General features: G+C 34.9%; 2 protein-coding genes across 4 annotated transcripts in view; one reads left to right on the top strand and one right to left on the bottom strand.

The window, feature by feature from the left end:
- Positions 1-487, bottom strand: part of Elf1 (E74 like ETS transcription factor 1) — a 105,421-nt gene extending 104,934 nt beyond the window's left edge. For 2 of the 3 annotated variants that reach the window (XM_047552020.1, XM_047552025.1), the window contains exon 1: positions 20-487. The gene's annotated coding sequence lies outside the window, so the exon portion shown is untranslated. The remainder of the gene's footprint in view (positions 1-19) is intronic. The other variant, XM_047552026.1, reaches the window with a different exon arrangement.
- Positions 448-22,049, top strand: Wbp4 (WW domain binding protein 4). The gene is given in 12 exon segments (XM_053743403.1): positions 448-762; positions 1,735-1,807; positions 4,360-4,422; positions 4,504-4,627; positions 7,095-7,208; positions 7,211-7,264; positions 9,340-9,386; positions 9,880-9,955; positions 12,294-12,478; positions 15,439-15,562; positions 15,565-15,586; positions 20,759-22,049. Coding segments are annotated over 12 exon segments (1,092 nt in total). The 5' UTR covers positions 448-760; the 3' UTR covers positions 20,967-22,049.
- Positions 22,050-22,273: the final 224 nt, after the last annotated feature.

Raw genomic sequence — 22,273 nt, 5'->3', positions numbered from 1 at the left:
AGGCACCGGCGGGACCCACCTGACAAGCGTAAGCGCTGCTGCCGCCTCTACTCTAGCCGGAACCACTGCCCACGCGCGGGAACGAGCCCTGCCAGAGCGCGCGGCCCGAGCGGGGGAGGGGCGGGGCCGAGCCGCGCCACAGGAAAGTTCTGAGTCGAAGCCGGAGACTCGCGGGGTCCCAGAATCAACGTTTCACCTTTCTTTTTAAACTCCGCCAACGGCCCCCAGCCCACAGGTCCGGGTTGCTCCGTTGGTCAAAGTGCGTGAGGACTAGTTGGCAAAGTTGAGGGCGGCGACGTCTCTGGGAACAGCTGTTTGCGTTCAGGGCGGAGGCGGCGTGCGAGCTCCTTGGCCACGAGCCAGCGAGCCTAGAAGGAGAGTGGAAGTTCTGGATCCCAGGAGAGGATAGGGAGCAGGCGGGTCTGCGACGGGCTTGAAGTTTGTCTTTCAGCTCAAGTCCCGTCGCGCTTTCGCCCCTTCTCCGTGACCTCAACTCCTTTATACCGACCCCACCTCTCAGGATTTTAGAGTACCGCCCCTGTAGGGGGAGGGGAGGAGGAGGAGATTTCAAACGCGGATTGAGTCTCCCGGGCACCCGTAGTTGGGAACTGTGGAACGCTGGTCTCAGGGAAAGAGGGAGGTGTCAGAACTGAAAGCGAGGTTCGTGTGGGCCTCGGTGCTGGCCGGGCCGACTCTCTCCGCTTGGAGAGTGTGAGTGTGAGTCGCACCCTGGGCGACGCTCGGAGCGGCAGGCGCAGTCATGTGAGTCGGGTCTCAGGCTCTGAACAACGAGGTGTTGTTTCTCTGGACAGTTCTTTCCCTCCGGGTCCCTCCGCTGCCGCCACCCTCTCCCGCCCTTCTGCGGGGGCGTGACGGACGCGCTCTTAACTCGCTCGGGACCAGCACCAGACCTGCAGGACTGGTTTTCTGAACGGGGTACAAGTGCTACCCTTAGGAGCTCCCTGGGTGCCCCTTCACTGAGTCTAAGCCGGGAGGCCAGTCGAAGTGGCAGGTTGCACTGCCGAGGGGGATGCGCCTCTGGGCGCCTTCTTGCCGCGTCGTGTGGGGTGGGGTGGGGGGGGGAGTTGTCGCGTTCGCCCTTTTTGGTTCCTTAGCGCTCGAACCCTGGGGTATTCTGAACCTTTGGTATTGGGCTGCGGCCACCGCTGCAGTCCTCGCCCACTAGAAGAGGTCAGTCCCGGACAGCATAATGGCTTTCTTTTGATCGCGTTCTGTGAAATCCCATTGCTTTTCCAACTCTTGTCCCAAAGCTCAAGAACAAATTATATTAACTGATACTCTCCAAGGAATCACATCTTTCCCCCAGAATACTGTTGTACTTCTTGTTTGGATGGACATGATTGATTTAAGGCATACTTGAGTTCTTGTAGTCCTCCATAACAGCATCCTCCCCCAAAATTGGGAAGGAACAAAAAGAATAATTATTTTTTCCTAATGTTCCTAATTTCCTCACACTGATGATAGTAACAAAAGATGAAAATTTTTAAATTATTTTATTCAAAGTGGTTTATAAGTCCTATGCTAACTTCTACTGTATGGCAACAGAATCTCAATTGATTGCCTCAGCCACATAAAGTAATAAAATAGGGAGCTTTGTTAACAAAAGATTCAGTAACTGAGGCTTATCTTTCAAACTCCAAAAAGAGGTTAAAAAAAGCAAATTTTTACCTTTTTAATTTTTGGATAAGCTCACACTTGTTTTCCCTTTTTCAGGGCCGACTACTGGAAGTCACAACCAAAGAAATTCTGTGATTACTGCAAGTGTTGGATAGCAGACAATAGGCCTGTATGATGATTCCACTAATTCTAATAATATTCATGTGAATAATATTCATGTGAAGTCCTGCTTTTTGATCAAAGTTCAGGGTATACAAGGCATTTCTTTTACATTGCTCTTGGTTCTTCCAAACATCAAAAGATTTCTGTTGTCCTAGTTTTCCACTTATGAAAGCTGTGAGCCTTTTTCCTTTTATCTACTAAAGTTGGTGATGAAGTCAAATTATTTTGTGGCCTTTCAGGAAATGAACAGTGAGTGGCCTGATAATTAAACATTATCCATGTTTATGAAACACCTACATTGTAATGGTGGTGTTTATAATGTATACAAAGTGAATGTAGAAAGGCATTAAACTACAAAAAGAATATTATGGTACTTCTTCTTGTATGTTTCCTGCTCTATGTGTAATTAAATATATTTGATGCAGAGTTTCAAATTTGAGAGATCATTATTATTACATCATAAAATGTAAAAATAACTATTAAAATTATTATTATTATTATGGTCAAGATCCAACTTTTTTTTTTTTTTTTTTTGAGACAGGTTCTGGCTAAGTTATCTAGGTCGTCGAAAAGTTGCTAAGTCTGGCTTTGAACTCCTTCCTCAGCCTCCAGAGCCACTCACAGGCATGTGCCACTGTGCCCCAGCTTAGATCCAACTTTTAAGACAAAAAATACACCACCAGTTTTCCCCCTTCGTGCATATCACAGTACTATGTACAAACTACATAAAAATTAGAGTATCAAATATACATTCAAATGTATTCTAATTGATGGAGTTGGACACACAAAAGAATAGTAGTCCCATCTTTAACAATGCTGTATCCCTTTAGTACACATTTACATTTGTCTACAAGGTATTAGTATTTTTGGTTGGTTGGGTTTTTTGTTATTGTTGTTTTCCCACTTTGGTGTATTTGAATACTTTGCCAAAGTTCTTAACTTTTTTTGAGTTAGGCTCTTCTTACAAATAAATGCCACTGAAAGTTTTTTTTTCCTTTAGAGGCAGTAAAATGAATGTTATGGGTTAGGTAGTGTAAATAATCCCTTCCAGTACAATCTGTCTTCATCTTCATCTTCTTGAATTGCTGATACACACTGATTTAGCCTTTAATTAGAAACAAAACTAATTTAATTTTAATGGTCCTTCAGTATTATTTTTTGTGTGGTATAATAACTTTAGGAAACCCAGTATAAGAAATAGAGATGATTATTTTTCAAAGTCACACTTCAAAGAAGAATCCACAATAGTATTTTAGAATAGCTTGGTTAATGCATAAGATTTGATAGAACTTGATTTTCCGGAGCTTACCAGGACTTTCTTCCTGCACATAGTTTAACATTTTTTTCACTTTCTTGTCTATTCTTCCATTGTTTCCATATGTATGTAGATAGAGGTCCTTAAAGGTAACTTCATATATGTAGTGTTTTGGATCATACTTTAAAAAATTAAACAATATGTTCTGGAGGTCTTCATGTAGGCTCTTAGAGACTTTGTTTTCTATTATAGCAGCCTATGGGATTGTACCACGGTTTATTTACTTAACAGTACTGCAATAAATAACCTTGTATATAATAAGATCATTTTGAACTGGGCACAGTGGTAAATGACTGTAATTCCAGCAACTCAGGAGGCTAAGGCAGGAGGATTATAAGTTCTAGGCCAGCCTCAGCAATTTAGAGAGACTATCTTAAATAAAAAATGGAAAGAAGTGAGTATGTAGCTCAGTGGTAGAGTGCTCCTGGATTCAATCCCAATGACACCCCCCCGCAAAAAAAAAATCATTGTGTATGTGTGCAGCCATATCTATGGCATAAATTCCCAGAAATGGAATTTCTGGATCAAAGGAGAAACGTAATTATAATTATGAAGAAAATTGCCAAATTGTCCTTAATAGAAGTTGTACATTTTACACCATTATCATATCATATAAAAGTTTGTGTTTTTTATCATTTTAAATGTCTGTTCTTAAAATTTTGAGGACTAAGACTTTAAGGAGCATTGTTCTTTGTTTCTTATTTACCATAAAAATTGAATAACAAAATTCTGGAACCTTGATGGTTTTGACATCTGATGCTTGAAGGTGTTTTTTAAAACAAAATTTGGGTGGGACTGGGGTTGTAACTCAGTGGTAGATCACTCACATAGCAGGTGTGAAGCACTGGGTGCAGTCCTCAGCACCATATAAAAATAAATAAATAAAACAAAGGTCTAAAAAAAAAGTTTTTTTGTTTTTTATCCTTTGACTTCATGTCTTGTTTGAGTCTTCTTTATAATCATATTTTTAAGATTAGTCATCACTGGTACCTGGTACGTTTCTCCCATTAATATGATCATTCTGTTTTATTTTGAGAACCAAAGGATTTCTAGGTTCAGTTTCCTAGCACATTTAACGAAAGGGCTGATTTGCTTGAAAATTAATCAGTTTTTATCTTTTCTGCCAATCATTAATTTTAATGTTCTCATGTTCCATTCTCACATTTACCATATTGCTTTATTGTGAATTTTATGCTGCTCATATAATTTACCTTTATATTTTCTCTTTATTTTTAATTTTCCAGAGTGTTGAATTTCATGAAAGGGGAAAAAATCATAAGGAAAATGTGGCAAAGAGGATCAGTGAGGTAATTTGAACTGGTTCTCTACTAATTTTTCTGTGCAAATGTCAATTATCTCACTTTAACTATTATATATGTCTCACATAGATTAAACAGAAAAGCCTGGATAAGGCAAAAGAAGAAGAAAAGGCATCAAAGGAGTTTGCTGCAATGGAGGCAGCTGCCCTGAAAGCATACCAAGAGGATTTGAAAAGGCTTGGCTTAGAGTCAGGTAAAAAAACAGCCTGCATGTTTTAAAGGTAACATCAGAGGTCATGCTGAGAGCTCTTATTGTTTCTGTAAAGAGGTTATATACCCAGGGTATACTCTTCAGTGCTTTTAATATGCATCATAACCCTATTTAAATAGTAGGACTTGGCTTATGCACTTCTCTTTTGCTTTTTTTGGCTTCATCTTTTAGTGCCTTCATTCACATCAACCATCAACCATTCTACCTTTGTGTTTATCTGGTCCTAGCTGTGTTCTAGTTGAGTGGTTCCTTTCATAGATAACCATGAGTTTTTTAGGTATTCTCTTTGTTCAACTAAAAGACGCTGTTCATTAAAAAATAAGCCTTGCAATATAACTACAGTTCATTTTATCCATATGGTCAAAACTATGAATCATATTGTATATATGGTTGAATATATGATGAAATAGTCTTTTTTGGACAAATTAACTGACTTTACTACTAGAAGGCAATTATAGTTGTAAATCATTTTTAGTGCCTACAGAATGGTTAGGAGTACAGACTTTAGAGTCAGTCACCTCTCGCTAGTTATGTGACTTTGGATTTTTACTAAAAATTAAGTAACAAATTTCTTATTACAGTAACTATCCATAATAATGTTTAATAAAAAGTAGCTGTCTATACAGTATATCACAATTTATTTAATTGCTTCATGATTTAGATTGCTTACAGTTTTTCATTTTTACAAAAAATGCTGCAGTGTGCATCATTATGCATGCATCTTTGCATATTTTTCTCTGAGGGTTCAATTTCTCAAAGTGAGACATTTTCTCAAAATGAGATTACAATATCAAAGTGTGAATATATCATCTATATTGTAGCCAATCAAGCCATCTCCAGAAATGTTGGACTGATTTACACTTTCACTAAAAATAAAACATTTATTACCTAGTGTTGGAAATATTGTCCAATCTTTTGGGGAGAAGTAAAGGCATAAAAAACTACATATTTTTTCACATCCATGTAAATACCTGATAGATCCGACTAATACTGGATTTGATCATTCTTTTCAATATTTACTCATCTCCTACAAAATAAATTATGTTTATTTGTGTTTCTTTGAGTTTTAGTGAAGGTAAATGTTATTCTCTGACTTGCTTTTGTGCTTTTTTATTTTTATGTTTTTATTTGGATATTGGGGATTGAACTCAGGAGACACTCAACCACTGAGCCACATCCTCAGCCTTTTTTTTTTTTTTTTTTTTTTTTTTGTATTTTTGTTTAGAAACAGGGGCTCACTGAGTTGTTTAGTGCCTTTCTTTTGCTGAGGCTGACTTTGAACTCACAATCCTCTGGCCTTATCCTCCTGAGTCACTGGGATTAATTATAGGCAGGCACCTCTGCACCTGACTTATTTTGTACTTTTGTCCATTTTTCTGTTAGAATGTTTGATTTGTAAGGAATCTTTGTTAGGCATTAACTCATTGTATATTTTCATTTGTCTTTCTTGAAAAAAGCATGTGTTTGTTTTTTTTGTTTTTATATTTGTCATACAGAAGATCTTAATTTTTACATGGTTGAATTTAACATTATTTTACTTTTTGTGCTGTTTTTGTTTTTGTTTTGTTTTGGTACTGGGAGTTGAACCCAGAGATTTTTTTTTTTTTTTTTTTTTTTTTTTTTTTTGGTGCTGGGGATTGAACCCAGAGCCTGTGCTTACAAAGGTAAGCACTCTACCGACTGAGCTATCTTCCCAGCCCGAACCCAGAGATATTTTATCACTGAACCACATTCCCAAACCTTTTTATTTTTTATTTTGAAATGAGGTTTCACTAAATTACTTAGGGCCTCACTAAGTTGCTGAGGCTGGCCTTGAACTTGTGATCCTCCTGCCCCATCCTTCCAAGTCACTGGGATTACAGGTATGCAACACCATCTTCAGCATGGATGTTTTTAAATTTTGTTTTCTTTTAGTAAGTATTTTTGATCTGATATTTTTTATTCTTGTAACAGAGTGGGAAATAGCTTTTAATGTTTTCTTTTTTATTGTTGTTGGTTAATAATTAACCAGTTATTCTAACGTCTTTTTATTAAATGATCTTTTTCCTTCTAATAAAATATACTAGGAATTTGCAGTTAGCTCCGTATCTGGATCATGTTTGCCTGTTTCTGCGTCATTTTGACCGCCTGATCCCCTAACGTTCCCCAGTGCTGGCAATCAAACCCAGGGCCTTAAGTATGTTACGCAAGCACTTTACTGAGCTGCATTCCCAGTCCTGGATTTTTTTTTTAACCATAGTTTTAGAATAAGTTTTAATAATAAGGTTGCACTAAATTCCCATACCATTTTTTTTATTTTAATTTTTCGTTGTGTTCTCGCGTGATTATTTTTCCAAATCTTCTCAGGCTTTTGATTAAAAGAACAATTATTAAAGTTTTGTGACAGAGAAAAAAGTGAAATAACTTTGGCAACTTCATCTTTCTCTCATCTTTTTTTTTTTTTTAATAGAAATTTCAGAGCCAAGCAAATTACCAGTAACCCCCACTATTCCACCCACCTCTGCATCAAATCAACAGAAAGAAAAGAAGAAGAAGAAAAAAAAGGATTCTTCTAAGGGTAGATGGTAGAAGGTGTAACCTCTGAGGGTTATCATTACTATTATGATCTCATCACAGGAGGTAAGTCATTTAAGCATAGAACTAGTAGAGAATAGTTCCATTGAAACAATTAGTTTTTTTGTGTGATAGGACTTTTAATTAATATTGGAACGTTTTAAACAGTGAAAGTCTATAACTTATTTTTGCCAAAAGGTTTGGAAAATTATGTGCCCTTTAAAAAAGTACCTTTCTCATTATTACTTAGTGTCATACTTAAAGTTTTAATAATGATTTTCTTACAACTAAACTATAACTATATTTTCTCAATTTTTCTGAAAGTATGAACTATAAGAAATAAGGCTTTTCAATTCATTTTATAAATTGTAAGGTCCTTGAAAAGAAATGTTAAGATTTTCTATCCAAAATAGTCTGGGAGCCAGAAACTGATTTCTTTTTTGTGTAATTGTCTTGATTGACATGGGAAATTCCCCCCTTCATATTAATGTCAGATATCAATTTCATATGAAATATATAATGCTGTTTTTCAGTAGGAATATCAAAAACATGCTTTCATTTTCCTTAAAAACTAAATATATTTGGGGTTTTTACTTCACATAAATTCTAAAAAAATACTTTGTCTTACTATCTGGAAGCAAATTTAGTGATAGAAATAAATTTTGATTCCAGGAGGAATTTTCAAATGCAACAGTTAGAAGTATAATTTAGAGAAGATATGGGAGCTCAAAATAATGATGAATTAATTTGACTATATGGATCTGAGAGATTATCACAGGAATTACTTTTGAACTAATCTTGGGACTTCAAGAATGGTGTCTTACCATTTGTATTCCTACCACCTAATAGAGTGCCTGCCTAACAGTGCAGATACTCCATAAGTATTTTGAATGAATCCAAAGACTTCATTAGATTAAGAGGATACAGCATTTCAACAGATCAAACAATATGAACTTAAAGAAAATTGAAAGTTTAAGACATAGGAAATCATTTGGCAGAAGTAAAACACCTTTGAAGAGGAATGAGACTGGAAAAATAGATTGGGGTTCATATGGAGAGCTGGGAGAATGATGGCACCATTTACAGAAATAAGCTTAAGGAGGACAGCAATGAATTCAGTTTTACATATGTTGAGTTTAAGGAACTTCTAAATGATTCATGTGGTAATTTTCAGTAGCTAATTGTAATTAGAATCTGGAGTTAGGGAGCTAAATTGAGTATGGGAATGTAGATAATGGGTTAACCTTTAGGAGTATATGAGATTACATACCACAGAGCAAAAAGTAGAGGATGAATAATACATATATTGAAGGAATGAACAGAAGAAAAGCCAGCAAAAAAGTTCAGAGTGATCAGGAAGGTTTAGAAAATGAGATCAGAAAGTTAATGAAAAAAAAAAACTTGAGATGACAATGTATTGTAATTATGATTAGAATCATAATCAGTTTGGGACTGCGTAGAAATGGTAATAATAATAATAATAGGTAATATTTATATTGAGGCTTAAGTGAAATAAATAGTGTACAACAATAAAGATGCCCATAAATAGATTCTAGGGATGAGTAGTCTTTATCAGATTTAGTTAGAAACTTCTTTCCATTCTCCCTTCTAGGGCATCATTTCTTCACCTGTCCTACTTTATATACTCTTGCCTTCAATAATACTTGTCTTTAATTCTTACATACTTCATCTTGTTCCTCTTTCAAGCCACTGTTCATCTTCTCCCTTGTCCCTTGCCCTAAGATAACAAAAAACCATTCCCTTTCAAACCCAAGCCTAAATTCCATGAAGTCTTTGAAAGAAGCCCTACCTAGTTCTAATATTTCCTGTGCACGTTCCACAGGAATTAAGGAATAGAGAATCATCTGGTGGAGGTAAAACATTCCAGTAACTTCTGATCCTTCATTCTGTTATTTCTTCTTGGTTACATAGCACTCACATGTATTTTGCATAATACTGCTGGGATGTACGGGGTTTTTTTTACATTTCAATTATGTTTTAAACTATTTCTATAGTGTTTATACACCATAACTAGCTTGTAAATTTTTGCCAAATTAAATTCTTTGGAGTTTGTTTTTTTGTTTTTTCTTTTTTTTTTTAAAGCAAAAAGATTTTATAAATGCAATATATTTTGCTTTAAGCATCTCAATGGGAGAAACCTGAAGGATTTCAAGGAAACTTAAAAAAGGTAATTGAAGCACATTCATAGTGTTTTTACTTTCTTTTTAAAAGTGATTGGCTTCTGGGGTTTTTGCAGAGTTTTGTTAAGCAAATTTTACTTCCAATAAGTCTACTACTCCCACCCCCACCCCCAAATTTGTTCCTTTCTTCCTGTAATCCTTATGTTAGAAGGCTGGGTGGAGATGAAACAGTTGTCTATTCAGGAACCCCATGCAGGGTGAATATTACTAGTTGTTTGCAGATGGTTACCATTCAATGTCCTTGTCCATCTGGAAGGAATTCCTGGCTTTCAGAGGTGAGACATTCTCTCAAGTTGATGTATCATTAACGAGAAGTCAGGCTTCCTGGCCATCATGGGTATCACCACCCCTAACTTCCAGGTGGCAGGTGGAAAGTAAGGAGTGGCTAAATCTACCTTAGTAATGCAATATATGATTATCATCATCATTATCTCCAGTTTATTCTGTTTTTTGTTTTGTTTTTTTTTGCCCAACTATTAGACAGCAGTGAAGGCCATTTGGGTAGAAGGTTTAAGTGAAGATGGTTATACCTATTATTACAATACAGAAACAGGAGGTAGGAGTTAACTTTGATTTTCTTAACTGTCTAAATTGTACCTAAAAACTAATGAATCATCTAACCTTGGGATTTTAGTATATAATAAACATTTCCACAGAAAGCATGTATTGTTTTTGTAATTTAAAAACATTAGTACAGTGGAAAAGTGAAAAATTTCTATTTGTAATATACTATGTTGTGTATTGTTATTCTCAATTGCAAATTTGTATTTGCAAATTTTAAAGAATCATTTTAACTCTAAAATTACTGGATTTTGTTATAATTTTAGAAATATAGTCGTTTTTATGGAAAGTACCTTATAGATCACCAATGTTCAGTTTCTTTGTTTCTTTCTTTGTGTGTGTGTGTGTGTTTGTGTGTGTGTATGTGGTACTAGAGATTATACTCAGGGCTTTATGCTTGTTCTACCTCTGAGCTATAGTGTACACCTGCATACCTCCCCCCAGCACTTAACTTTCTTTTTCCTTTTTTAAAAAACAAAACAAGCTGGGTGTGGTGGTGCACTCTTATAATCCCAGCAGCTTGGGAGGCTGAATCAGGAGGATCATTAGTTCAAAGCCAACCTCAGCAGCTGGCAAACAATTCAGTGAGACCCTGTCTCTAAATAAAAATACAAAATAGGACTGGGGATGTGGCCCAGTGGTTGCGTGCCCCTTAGTTCAGTCCCTCATACCCAAAAAAAACCCCACAAAAAAATTATTTAGCAGTGGCTAAAATTGTCATATTTTCATTTTGTCTAATGTTTCAATTATATAAATATTTATAAGACATGCATAATTACTATCATCTAATTTTCAAATTAATTATCTAACAGTTTCATAAAACTAGTATTCAAGTATTACACTTGGACCTACTGCAGTTAAACTTACCATTAAATGACTATCGTGTTGATGTAACTTTAGGTTTTTTTGTTTCTTTAACTCCTACTATTCAGTCTTCTACATAGCATTAAATCTTTTAATAAGCAATAGTCCTTTTAACCCTTAAGCAGTTAGCAAGCAAGCCTACCCAATGATAGCAGTGTTTCTTATCCAAGTAAAGCACCGGACTTTTTATAGAGATAAATAAAGAGTGATATATGGCTTTAGAATTAGACAGATTCTAAGATCAAGCAACAGCTTCTATCAGTGATGTGATAGTGGGCAAGTTGCTGAACGTTATAGTCATTCTTCAGTAAAAAGAGATGGTCATATTATATACTCCATGGAGTCATGAAGGTTAGATACCTGGAAAGTTCCCCAAACAGTGCCTGGTACATAGGAAGTGCTTAATAAATTATTTCTTGAAAGTTCTTGTGATTTGTATGGAATACAGATAAAGTAATAAATCAAAATAATAATCAAAAAATAAAATTTTAAAAAACTGTGAACATAATTATCTCAAAAATGAAAACATACTTTAAGTTGGGTCTGTTTTAAATATTTAAAAACAATTTTCCATCATCAAAATATTTATGACTATTGGTAACAATACATTTTTCTGTTTGGAAAAAAAAGTAATGTTTATTATTGTCTACATATATTAATTTACAGGACTATACACACTATTTGCCTTAAATGATTTCAGCTTATACTTGGAGCATTGATTGTTAATAGCCACGCTTTCAGTTTTAAAACAGCTTAAATTGGACAGTGAATTGAATAATCACTTATTAAACCAAAAATAGAGAATATTTTCAAAACAATGAGAAATGTTTTCATTTTACTAAAAGCTCAGTGAACCACTAGATGGCAGTGGAGCTCAGTTGATTTAAATCCCTCCACTATCAAAATGACAGATTATATTCAATCATATCTTCACAATCATATCAAAATGATTTTATTTTGTGAAAATCCCAGGAAATCTTTATGATGAGTAAATTTCAACAAATCTCATGTATGATCCTTATCAGTATATTTCCCGAAATTGTTATTGGATAAATTGTGAGTCAATAAAAGAATCACCCACTTTTTTTTTTTTTTTTTTGTAGTTGTAGATGGACAGCATGTCTTTGTTATTTTTAGTGTGGTACTGAGGATTGAACCTAGTGCCTCATACATGCAAGGCAAGCGCTCTGCCACTGAGCTATAGCCCTAGCCCCACTTTTTAAACCTCCTTTGCATTGGAATTGTAGTAGATGTAATTTACATCCAGTAAATCCCAATTTGTTTGAAATCAGTTTCTGAAAGATAAAAAGCAAGAGGTTTGGAAACTATTTTAGAACTTAATCAAATAGTAATGTGAAATAGATGCAATGTTGTAATTTAATAATTGTAAATGATAGAAAGTATTATAATGGAATGACTTACAAGTAGATTGGTTACTGAATAACACAAGTACTAAAATGTGTGAGCAGAATCCAAATGGGAAAAACCTGATGATTTCATTCCACACACTGGCGATATGCTTTCTAGTAAAGTTGATGAAAAGTCACTTGGCACCGTAGAAGAATCCAAATCATCAGAGTCACATAGTGATTCTGATGGGGAAAAGGAAAGCACAAGAAGAGGTTTCCACAGGAAAAAAAAAGCTAATAATAAAGTTTAAGGTACGTTCTTCACTCTTCACAAAACTATATTAGTTTATAAGAAAGTTCTATAGACTTTCTTCAGTCTTTGGATGAAGATAGAAATAGAACTAGGACATATTTGCTAGTCTCTCTCCTAATCCTTGATTTTGCTTTGTGTGGTTTCATTTATGCATAGTCAAACCAATCTCCAAAAATAATAAATGGAACATTCCAGAACAATACAATACATCAGTCCTTAAAATGTACGGCATTCAGAGTGGCATGATGAAATCTCTTTGTTATAGTATGCTGTTATCATTTTCGTACTTTATTGTTTTTAATCTCTTACTTTACCTACTTTATTAATTAAACTTTATCATAGGAGTGTATGTATAGGGAAAAATACAGTATATAGGGTTCAGTACTATCTGTGGTTTCAGGTATCACTGGGGATTTTGGAATATATCCCTGAAGATAAGATGAGGCTACTGTATTTTGGTAACTGGGTAAATGATTATACCATTTACTAATACCTAATTGGAGACAAGACTCTTAAGCTTATTTGAGACCTTAGTTTAATAGGCCTCTGCAACATTCAGAGAGCTGTCTAAATAGCCCAGTCTGTATGTCTGGACTAGAGATACTATTTGAATATTATTAGCATGTTGGTAATACTTTAAGTCTCAGAATAGATGAATAACTAATACTAGGTGACTGAAACACAGTAAAGGCCAAAATCATTGGTTTTGAGGCTCACAGAACAGGCCAGAAGATTTTTGTTTCCTTGGTTAATAATAGGAGTTTGAATAGAGAGAGATTAGTGCCATAGTTGCCAGAATCATCAGTGAATATAGAGTAGTGACCAGAAGTCATTTGATCACGTAAAGAAAATGGAGAGAATAATATAGAAAGTGGCATGATCCTCAGAGGAGATCTTTATTACATAACAATCAAAGTATAAAGTATTACATCCTTTTATGCATACCAGGGATGAAACTCAGGGTGCTTTACCACTGAGCTACATTCCCAGCCCTTTTTATTTGCTCGTTAAATTTTAAGACAGGGTCTTACTAAGTTGCCCCGGATGGCTTCAAACTTGGGATCCTCCTGCTTGAGCCTCTCATGTTGCTGCTATTACAGGCATCCGCCACCATACCAGCTATTATGACCTTTTATACCTCAGTAAAAATGATCTATTAAAAGAGTCATGACCTGGAAGCAGTCAGAATTGCTAAGAAAACTGGACACTGCATCCTAGTCCTATAATACCACCTTATGAAGAGATGAGTTAACACCCTTTCAAAGAATTGCAAAAGAAACAGTGTCCCAGGCCAGACACTTGTAATTGTACATTTTCCAAAGAGGATTAAAATCAGTACATGGTCCACTTGCTAAACTGGGCCACAGAGTTTTATGGCATCCCTGTCCAGGGACATCTGTGGGAACTACTTTTACCCTAATAGGGTATCTTTCTAATTCATACATAGTTGCTAGATGTCTAGGCAGTAAGGCTTTGGTAGTATCCTCAGAGTGAAGACGTTTTTCATTTAAATCTTAACAGATTGAGAGTTCTCTAAATAGATAATAGTTGGAGAAGGGTCTGATAGAAGAGTTTGATGATATAACATCAAATTCAAAAGGAGAACAATGTAAAGGGAGATCACTGTTAGATATGTAAGCTTGGTAAGAAAGCAGAAAAGAGAGAACTAATATGTTAGACATAATGAAAAACCTTATTTGAATGTTATGGTTAGATCTGGAATGTCCCTCAAAAACTGATGTGCTGGGCAATGCAGCAGTGTTCAGAGGTGAAATGATTGGACTATAAAGACTCCAATCTCATCGTGGATTAATCCATTTAATGGTTTAATAGTTTGAATGAGCTTAAACTGTGGAACTGGTCTAGGTGTCTCAGTGTATGAGTGGATAAAGAAAATGTGGTGTATATATACACAGTGGAGGTTTATTTAGTCATAAAGAAGAATGAAGTTATATTATTTGCAGGAAAATGAATGGAACTTGAGAACATATTAAGCAAAACAAAGCCAACTCAGAAAGTCCAAGGTTATCGGTATTCTCTCATGTGGAAGCTGGAGAGGAAAAGAGGGGGCAGGGATCTCATGAAAATCAAAGGAAGATCAGTAGGGGAAGGTACCATGGGGAGGGAGAAGAGGAGGGAAAGGGGAAATACTGGGGAATGATATTAGCCAAATTATATTGTTATACTGTGTGCATGTATGAATATGTAACAACAAATCTCACCATTATTTAGAACTACAATGCATCAATTAAAAAACATGAAAAAAAATAGAAATATAATATAATTTGAATAGTTTTACTGGGAGGTGGTGAAAACTGTACATAGATGGGATATGACTAGAGGAAGTAGGTCACTGGGGACCTGGGCCATGGGGACTATCTGTCGTGGCACCTTTCTGTCTCTGTACCCAAAGTGGCATGCGCTGGGCAGCTTTCCTCCAACATGCCCTCCTGCCATGGGTTTCTGCCTAGGAGCCAGCTGACCATGGACTGAACTTCTGAAACCAGAAGCTGTCATAGTTCTTTTTTTTTTTTTTTTTTTTTTTGTACCTGGAATTGAACCCAGGGGCACTTAACTACTGAGCCACATCCCCAGCCCTTTTTTTAATATATTTTACTTAAAGGCAGCATCTTGTTGAATTGCTTAGGGGCTTGCTAAGTTGCTGAGGCTGGCTTTGAACTTTTGATCATCCTGCCTTAGCCTCCCTAGCTGCTGACATTACAGGTGTGTACCACCATGCCCAGGTATTTTGGTCACAGTAATGAAAAGCTAACAACACATCAGGCATTAAAATTCTTCCATGTATTATGTGCAAATTAAACTATTAAGTGAGTATTAATGTATTATGTGTAAATCTATAACAAGACTTTTACAAGAATTTAAATTTTGGCTTTGTGATAGCAGTTTTATTTAAGTGTTATTCTTGGTTACATTTCAGGAAAAAAATAAAAGAGTAATAAAGGAACTGACATAGAAATGCAGAAAGAAAAAAGTATCCCAAAACAGGACTTCATCAGGTCCAAATGAAGAAAAACCCAAAACACTGAAAAAGCCAACCCATATGGGGAATGGAAAGAATTAAACAAGAGGTCAAATCTCAGTAAGTACCTAAATCTTTAATCCCACTGGCATTACAAATATTATATATTCAAGTATATCCGTGTATTATAGCCATTAATTTCAAGGATACTGTTCTTACTAAAATTGTAGCCCAGGAACTGGGGGTATAGCTCTGTGGTAGAACACATGCCTCACTGCATAAGACCCTGGATTCAGTCCCTGGCACCAAACCCCCCCCAAAAGTATAGCTCATTTCTTTTATTTTTAGAGTGGTTTTATTGTAAAATGTAAAGTAATGGTTACTTTTTAAAATTTTAATTCCTACAAAACATGACATTTCTGTTGACCATATTCATACACTCACACATGTACATGTGCACATTCTCACCCCATCATTATTTTGAGGAATATTGTGTGCATATTCAATAATGCTTTGCAAGATACTTTATATATATCATAGGATATATCTAAAGACAAAAAGTTTTGCTTTATTATTTTCTTGAAAGTAGCTTACTGCATTTCAGAGTTATAAAGCAGATATTCGAAAAAACAGGATAGTTTATTGTCAGTTAAACAAAATCATGATAAAAGATTTTTATTTTTAGCTTATTCATTCAAATAAGTTCTTTTCTTAGGAGAATTTATACCATGAAAGAAAGATGTCGCTCCAGTTTCACATTTAGTGTTTCTGTAATGCTTAAAGGAACCTTCAGGTTTAAAGCCTCAGTGCTTTCAATGATAATGTAAGATGGCTGCTTTGTGTATGTATACTTTTACAGTGAAATTATTGTAAAGTTATTTAATGCAAAGTTCATACTTCATAAAATAGAATTATATAAATATTGGACAACTCTGTATACTAGTCAGAATTGATTCCTTAAGTATAATATAATATAATGTAATATAATATAGCTTAGGACTGCTGCAAAAATGTTATTACAAAATTGTTGAAGTTGTATTTACAGTTCTTTTTTTCCCCCTGTACTGGAGGATTGAAACCAAGTGTACCATTGAGTTACATCCCAAGCCCTTTTTATTTATTTATTTATTTTTATTTCAAGACAGTGTCTTGCTAAGGTGCCTAGGCCTGTCTCAAACTTTGATCCTCCTGCCTCAGCCTCTCAATTTGTATTTATATTACTAAATGAAATATTAGGAAATATGTGCTGAATGCTTCATAGTTTCAGTTATCATGATAAGCATAATGATTCTCTATACATTAAAGTTACAGAAATAATGGACTGCTCCATTACTTCAGCTATTACTTGGTTTAAAATAGGAAGAGGCTGGAGTTGTAGCTCAATAATAGAGCACTTGCCTAGCATGTATGATGCACTGGGTTCAATCCTCAGCACTACATAAAATAAATAAAATGAAGGTTCATCGACAACTAAAAAATATTTTTAAAATTCATTAAATAAAATAAATAAATAAAATAGGAAGATGGTCCTACATCTGTACTTCCAAGTTGAGTTTATTTTTGTTGTTGTCCTTTTAATATTTTGAAATCTTAGCCTAGTCAGATAGTTTAATATATAATGTGTTTGTCCAACTTCATAAGTAGGTCAACCTAGTTTAGTAGGGCTTCCCACCCCAATTAAAAAATGCATATTTGCTGCAGTTTTTTTGTTTGTTTTTTGTTTTTTGGTTTTGTTTTGTTTTTTGTAATGGGGATTAACCCAAGGGTGCTTTACCACTGGGGCTACATCCCTTGCCCTGTGTATTTTTTATTTTGAGACAGGTCTCACCAAATTTTCCAGGATCTCACTAAATTCCTGAGGCTGGCCTTGAACTTGTGATCCTCCTGCCTCAGTCTCCCAAGTCACTGGAATTATAGGACTTCACCACCATACCTGACTGAATAGTGTAGAAAATTTTTGAAAACAAAGTATATAAAATTAATTTATTGTTCAGTTACCCAGAGATAATAATAACATTTTGAAGTATTTTTCTCATTTTACATTATTAATATTTTCCTGTTACATTAAAGTTTTATAAACACTATTTCAGCTTTCAGATGTACATTGATTTTAGTTAGCCATTCTTTTTGTTGGGCATTTATTTATCCTTTTTTTTTTTTTTTCTTTGTACCAGGGTTTGAACCCAGAGGTGCTTAACTATTGAGCCACAACCCCAGCTGTCTTTATTTTTTATTTTGACACAGGGTCTTGCTAAGTTACTTAAGGCTTCGCCAAGTTCCTGAGGCTGACTTTGGACTTGCAATCCTCTTGCCTCGGCCTCCCAAGCTGCTGGGATTACAGGCACGTGACACCATGCCTGACCCATTTTTTTATTTTTATAATGAACTTATTATTATATGGATATCTTTCTCTGTACACATTTCTGACTATATCTAGAAGTGGAATATCTGTGTAAAAGTTATATTTTTAAATCTGTGTGGAACTGGGATTGAACCCAGGGTTATTCTATCCCTGAACTACATCTCTACTCTCTTCATTTTTTATTTTGAGACATGGTCTAAATTACTTTGGCTGGCCTCAAATTTGCAGTCCTACCTCAGCCTCTGGAGTCACTGAAATTATAGGCATACGCCACATGCTATGAACATTTTAAAATCTTAATACCCAGAGCCCAGTTATTTTCCAGAAAGAGTATATAGATACTCCATTAGCAGTTTCTAAAACCCCTATTCCATTGGATTTTAATAATTTCTAATTTGGCAAAACACACCTTATTTTACTCTTCTTTAATTTACGGATGAGGTTGAAAATTTTTTTTCGTATATTTGTCAGTGCATCCCCTCATCAGTCTTTGAGGAATTGGTATAGCATTATGATCTTTTGAGGTAGATGTTCTTCAAGTTTTATATTATACAGAACAGCTTTTTTTTTTTTTTTTTTTTAAAGTTTTTGAACTATCATTAAGATTTTGAAATTTTACCTTTGTCCTTATATTCTTGTTTATTCTGTTTTGGCAATCCTAGAAAATTTCCTAACTTATTCTTACATTGTACAATTATCATAACAACTCTAGATCTAGAGCTGTATTTTTATCCATGTACACACAGGGTGCAATATAAAAAGATCTCTCTAGCCGGGCATGGTGGTGCACACCTATAATCCCAGCAGCTGGGAGGCTAAGGCAGGAGGACCATAAGTTCAAAGCCAGCCTCAGCAACTTATCAAGGTCCTAAGGAATTCAGCGAGACCTTGTCTCTAAATAAAAGACAAAAAAAAAAAGGGGGGTGGGGTGGGGTCTGGGGATTCTGGCTTAGTGCATAAGTACTCCTGAGTTCAATTTTCAGTACCAGAAAAGGATCTCTTAATACTGTCTTCATAGATCTTTCTGCATAGTCTAAATGTGAGAGAAGAAACTTTGTTATCCTGTGTTTTTGTTAAGATCAATGAACCAATAGCATTTGTTAAATGTTTTCTTAACAAACAACCTAAAAAATCACTTTACCTCTAAACTATAATTATCAGAATTGATGAAAGCTCACAATTTTTGCTTTATTATTTTTGTTGTGAGAAGTGTATATAATGCACTTCAGTTTTCATTTGCAAATGACAGAAATTTTCATATGTCTGTCTGGGTGCAGTGTTTTCAAGTATAACTGGGAATAGAGGCTTGAATAAAAATTATCAAGACACTGTCTAACTGTACAACTCTCCTTTCCTTGAGTTTGACCCCTTTTCAGACAGGCTTTTCCCACCTGATGGCAAAGCTATAAGTTTATGTCATACTTCATGTTAAGTAGCCCTGCAAAAAGAGGGTGTTTCTTTATTGGCAGTTCCAAACTTGTCTTGCTTAACTTTATCTTGTAAGCAATACCCGTTCCTGAACTAACCACTAGGCTTCCGAGTGGACATGAACAGAACTCAAAATTCATAGACTGAGAAGGAATAAAAGTAATTCTCAAAAAGAAAAGCAATAATAATAATAAAGGAGCTTCTAGTACTACAAAAAAGGGAAGGAACATTAGAAGAGTCAAAATATGTTTCTACTCCAAGTGCCTAGTGCAGTATATGGCACATAGTAGACATTCAGTATAGCCATTATTATACTATTTTAGCTTTCTGTGTGTTCTAATTTTTAAGTTTTAAATATTTTTGTTTTCTTCTTTTTAAATAAGATTGCCAAAGAATTTCTTGTTTATCCTCAGTGAACCAGCTCTTAAATTTAATTATTACATTTCCATTTTTTTTTATTTCTTCATTTTCAGTTTTATTTTTATCATTTTCTTGCTCTGACTTTTCTTAGGTTTCCCATTTTCGTTCTTATTTTCTTCAGATAACAGAATATTGACAGAAGGTAAAAGAGAGTCTGCTCTTGTTTCCTAATGAAAAGTTAAAGCAATTGTCTCTAAATGTAATTCTGCCCATATATCCCAGAAACTTTGAATAAGCAGTCCTTGATTTCATTGTTTTTGGAACAGTTTAATATAATGTTTCTGCATGCTTTTTTAAAAAAATATTTTTAGTTATAGATAGACATGATACTTTTATTTATTTTTATGTGGTGCTGTGGATCAAACCCAGTGCCTCACACATGCTAGGCAAGCACTCTACCACTGAGCCACAACCTCAGCACCTCCCCTTTTTTTTTCCCCACTTATACTGTACTATGTCTTAATATAATAACCTTTATAGTTTTTGCATGTGGAATTTGGAAATGATTCTGATTTTGTGGAGATGCTTCCCTGTTCCAGTTATTTGAAAAGATGTTCTAATGTTCTGTAGTATACTGTACTTGTAGGCAGGACCAGTCAACTGATTAAAACAAACCATGTAGATGGTTGAAGAACCCTTTTAGAAAAGGGTGCTAGGCAAACAACCACATTAAGTCTTCTATACTAGGATATTGAGATTCCTTGATTTTCATCTTCTGTATAAACTTTCAAAGTCCTTGTCAATCCATGGGAAAATCAGTTTCCATAAATACCTCTCCCTTATTTATCTACTCGTACTGTGTATCTTATATAATAAGCACAGACATTTTCTAAGATGATGTATCCTTTCTGCAATAGAAATAAAAGACTAATAAGTGAGACGTTTCTTGCATGTATCCAACTTGATAAGAGTTCAGTCTCTTAAATAAATTTGTAATATCAGTATTTTAAAAGTTTACTATTACAAAATGACCACCTTCTAACTTTTCACCATTAGTCATCATTAGGAGATTTGGGGACTTTGGTGGCACACATTTGTCTTATTCAGTCAAAGAATGGTTTTATTTTTGTTTTCTGTTCCAGTGAAGAGGTAGATTTGGAACTTCCAAGCCCTGAAAATGACTATGTGTCAACTTCAGAAGGTGATATTGGGGAACCCAAAGTGGTATTTAAAGAAAAAACAGTTACTTCTCTTGGAGTTGCAGCAGATGGTGTGGCCCCAGTTTTCAAAAAGAGAAAAATTGAAAATGGAAAATCTAGAAATTTAAGACAACGAGGTGATGATCAATAATTGTAAAAAACATTTTATATGTGTGTCTTGGACATAATGGAGACTTACTCCTCTTAAAGCTTCTCTGTGTTTGTTTCTATACTGATGCTAAAATTGATTTATTCTAAATGCATGTTATGTGAATTAAAATAATAAATCTTTTTTATGTGAAATTTATTTTTGTTCCTAAAATGGAAACCTACCATGTTGCATTGTAATATGGTGTATTATGTTGAATGTCTAAAAATTGTTAATTATGCCATAATTTAAGATGCTATGTATCTGTTATTTAAAACACGGAAATATAAGGCCTTTATTCTATTCTTATTCATATGAACATACTTATCCTGCATTGAAAATGCACTATTTTTGCACACTGATATTAACTGTTACCCAAGAAATAAGAACCAGGCCACATAAGAGAAGATTCACAGCCCAGTAACAATTCAATTCTGAGAATCCTTTAGAAGACTGATGTAAAAAGTGTATGCATACCGTACTCAATTTGAGGATAAAGGCTAAAACCAGGAGCAGGCAGCTCAGGTACCTCAAATATAGAACTTGAAGTGGAGCAAAAACTAGACCAAAGATAAAAATGTATATTGCCCCCAGTTCAGTTCAAAGCAATAAATGTTACTTAAGCATTTTAACTTTGAGCTGCCAGGCATTATACCAAGAACTAGGGATATAAAGATAAAAGAAACACATACCAATTCTAAGGCAGTTCACATTCTAGATTAGTCCTTTTTCCCAGTCATGCTGTGTAGCACGAGTTATAAATGTACAGGAAATTATTTTTAAGGTTTATTTAAAACTGTAGATAAAGACTTGAACTAAAATAGTAAGGTCTCTAACTTCAGTAATAAAAGTTTTTAGCATTCACTTAGACATACTAGAAATTCCCCATCTGGTTAAATTTCCTAAAAAGTAGGATTTTCATATTTAACCTATTTGAAGTAGGTACCTCCCTTTAGTGCTTCTAATTCTCAAAATTATATTTTTCATAAATTGTACAGTATTTAACTTTTGTTAGCAAATATTTGTCTTTTTACAATTAGTAGTATACATGTAAGAAAACAATAGCTTATTAAACTCTTCATGAAAGTAAAATACTGGGGTTTTTTTTCCTTCTAATACTGATCAGATTCAAGTTAGCATTGGTGAAATAGTATTTGGAGATTTGTCTTTACATTTGTTCCGTTTACTTATTTGGATACTTCGTGAGTGGGAAAAACCCAAACTTGTATGAAGAGGTATCTTACAGGTCATTCGTCAGGTTGCTGAGCAGTACGTTTTGGTCCTTTACTCCTCTCAATTGGAATACATAA

Source organism: Sciurus carolinensis, chromosome 5 (assembly GCF_902686445.1).
Source record: "Sciurus carolinensis chromosome 5, mSciCar1.2, whole genome shotgun sequence".
Classification (NCBI taxonomy): domain Eukaryota; kingdom Metazoa; phylum Chordata; class Mammalia; order Rodentia; family Sciuridae; genus Sciurus; species Sciurus carolinensis.
Note: the sequence above shows the minus strand (reverse complement) of the source record. Positions and strands in the feature narration are given on the sequence as shown.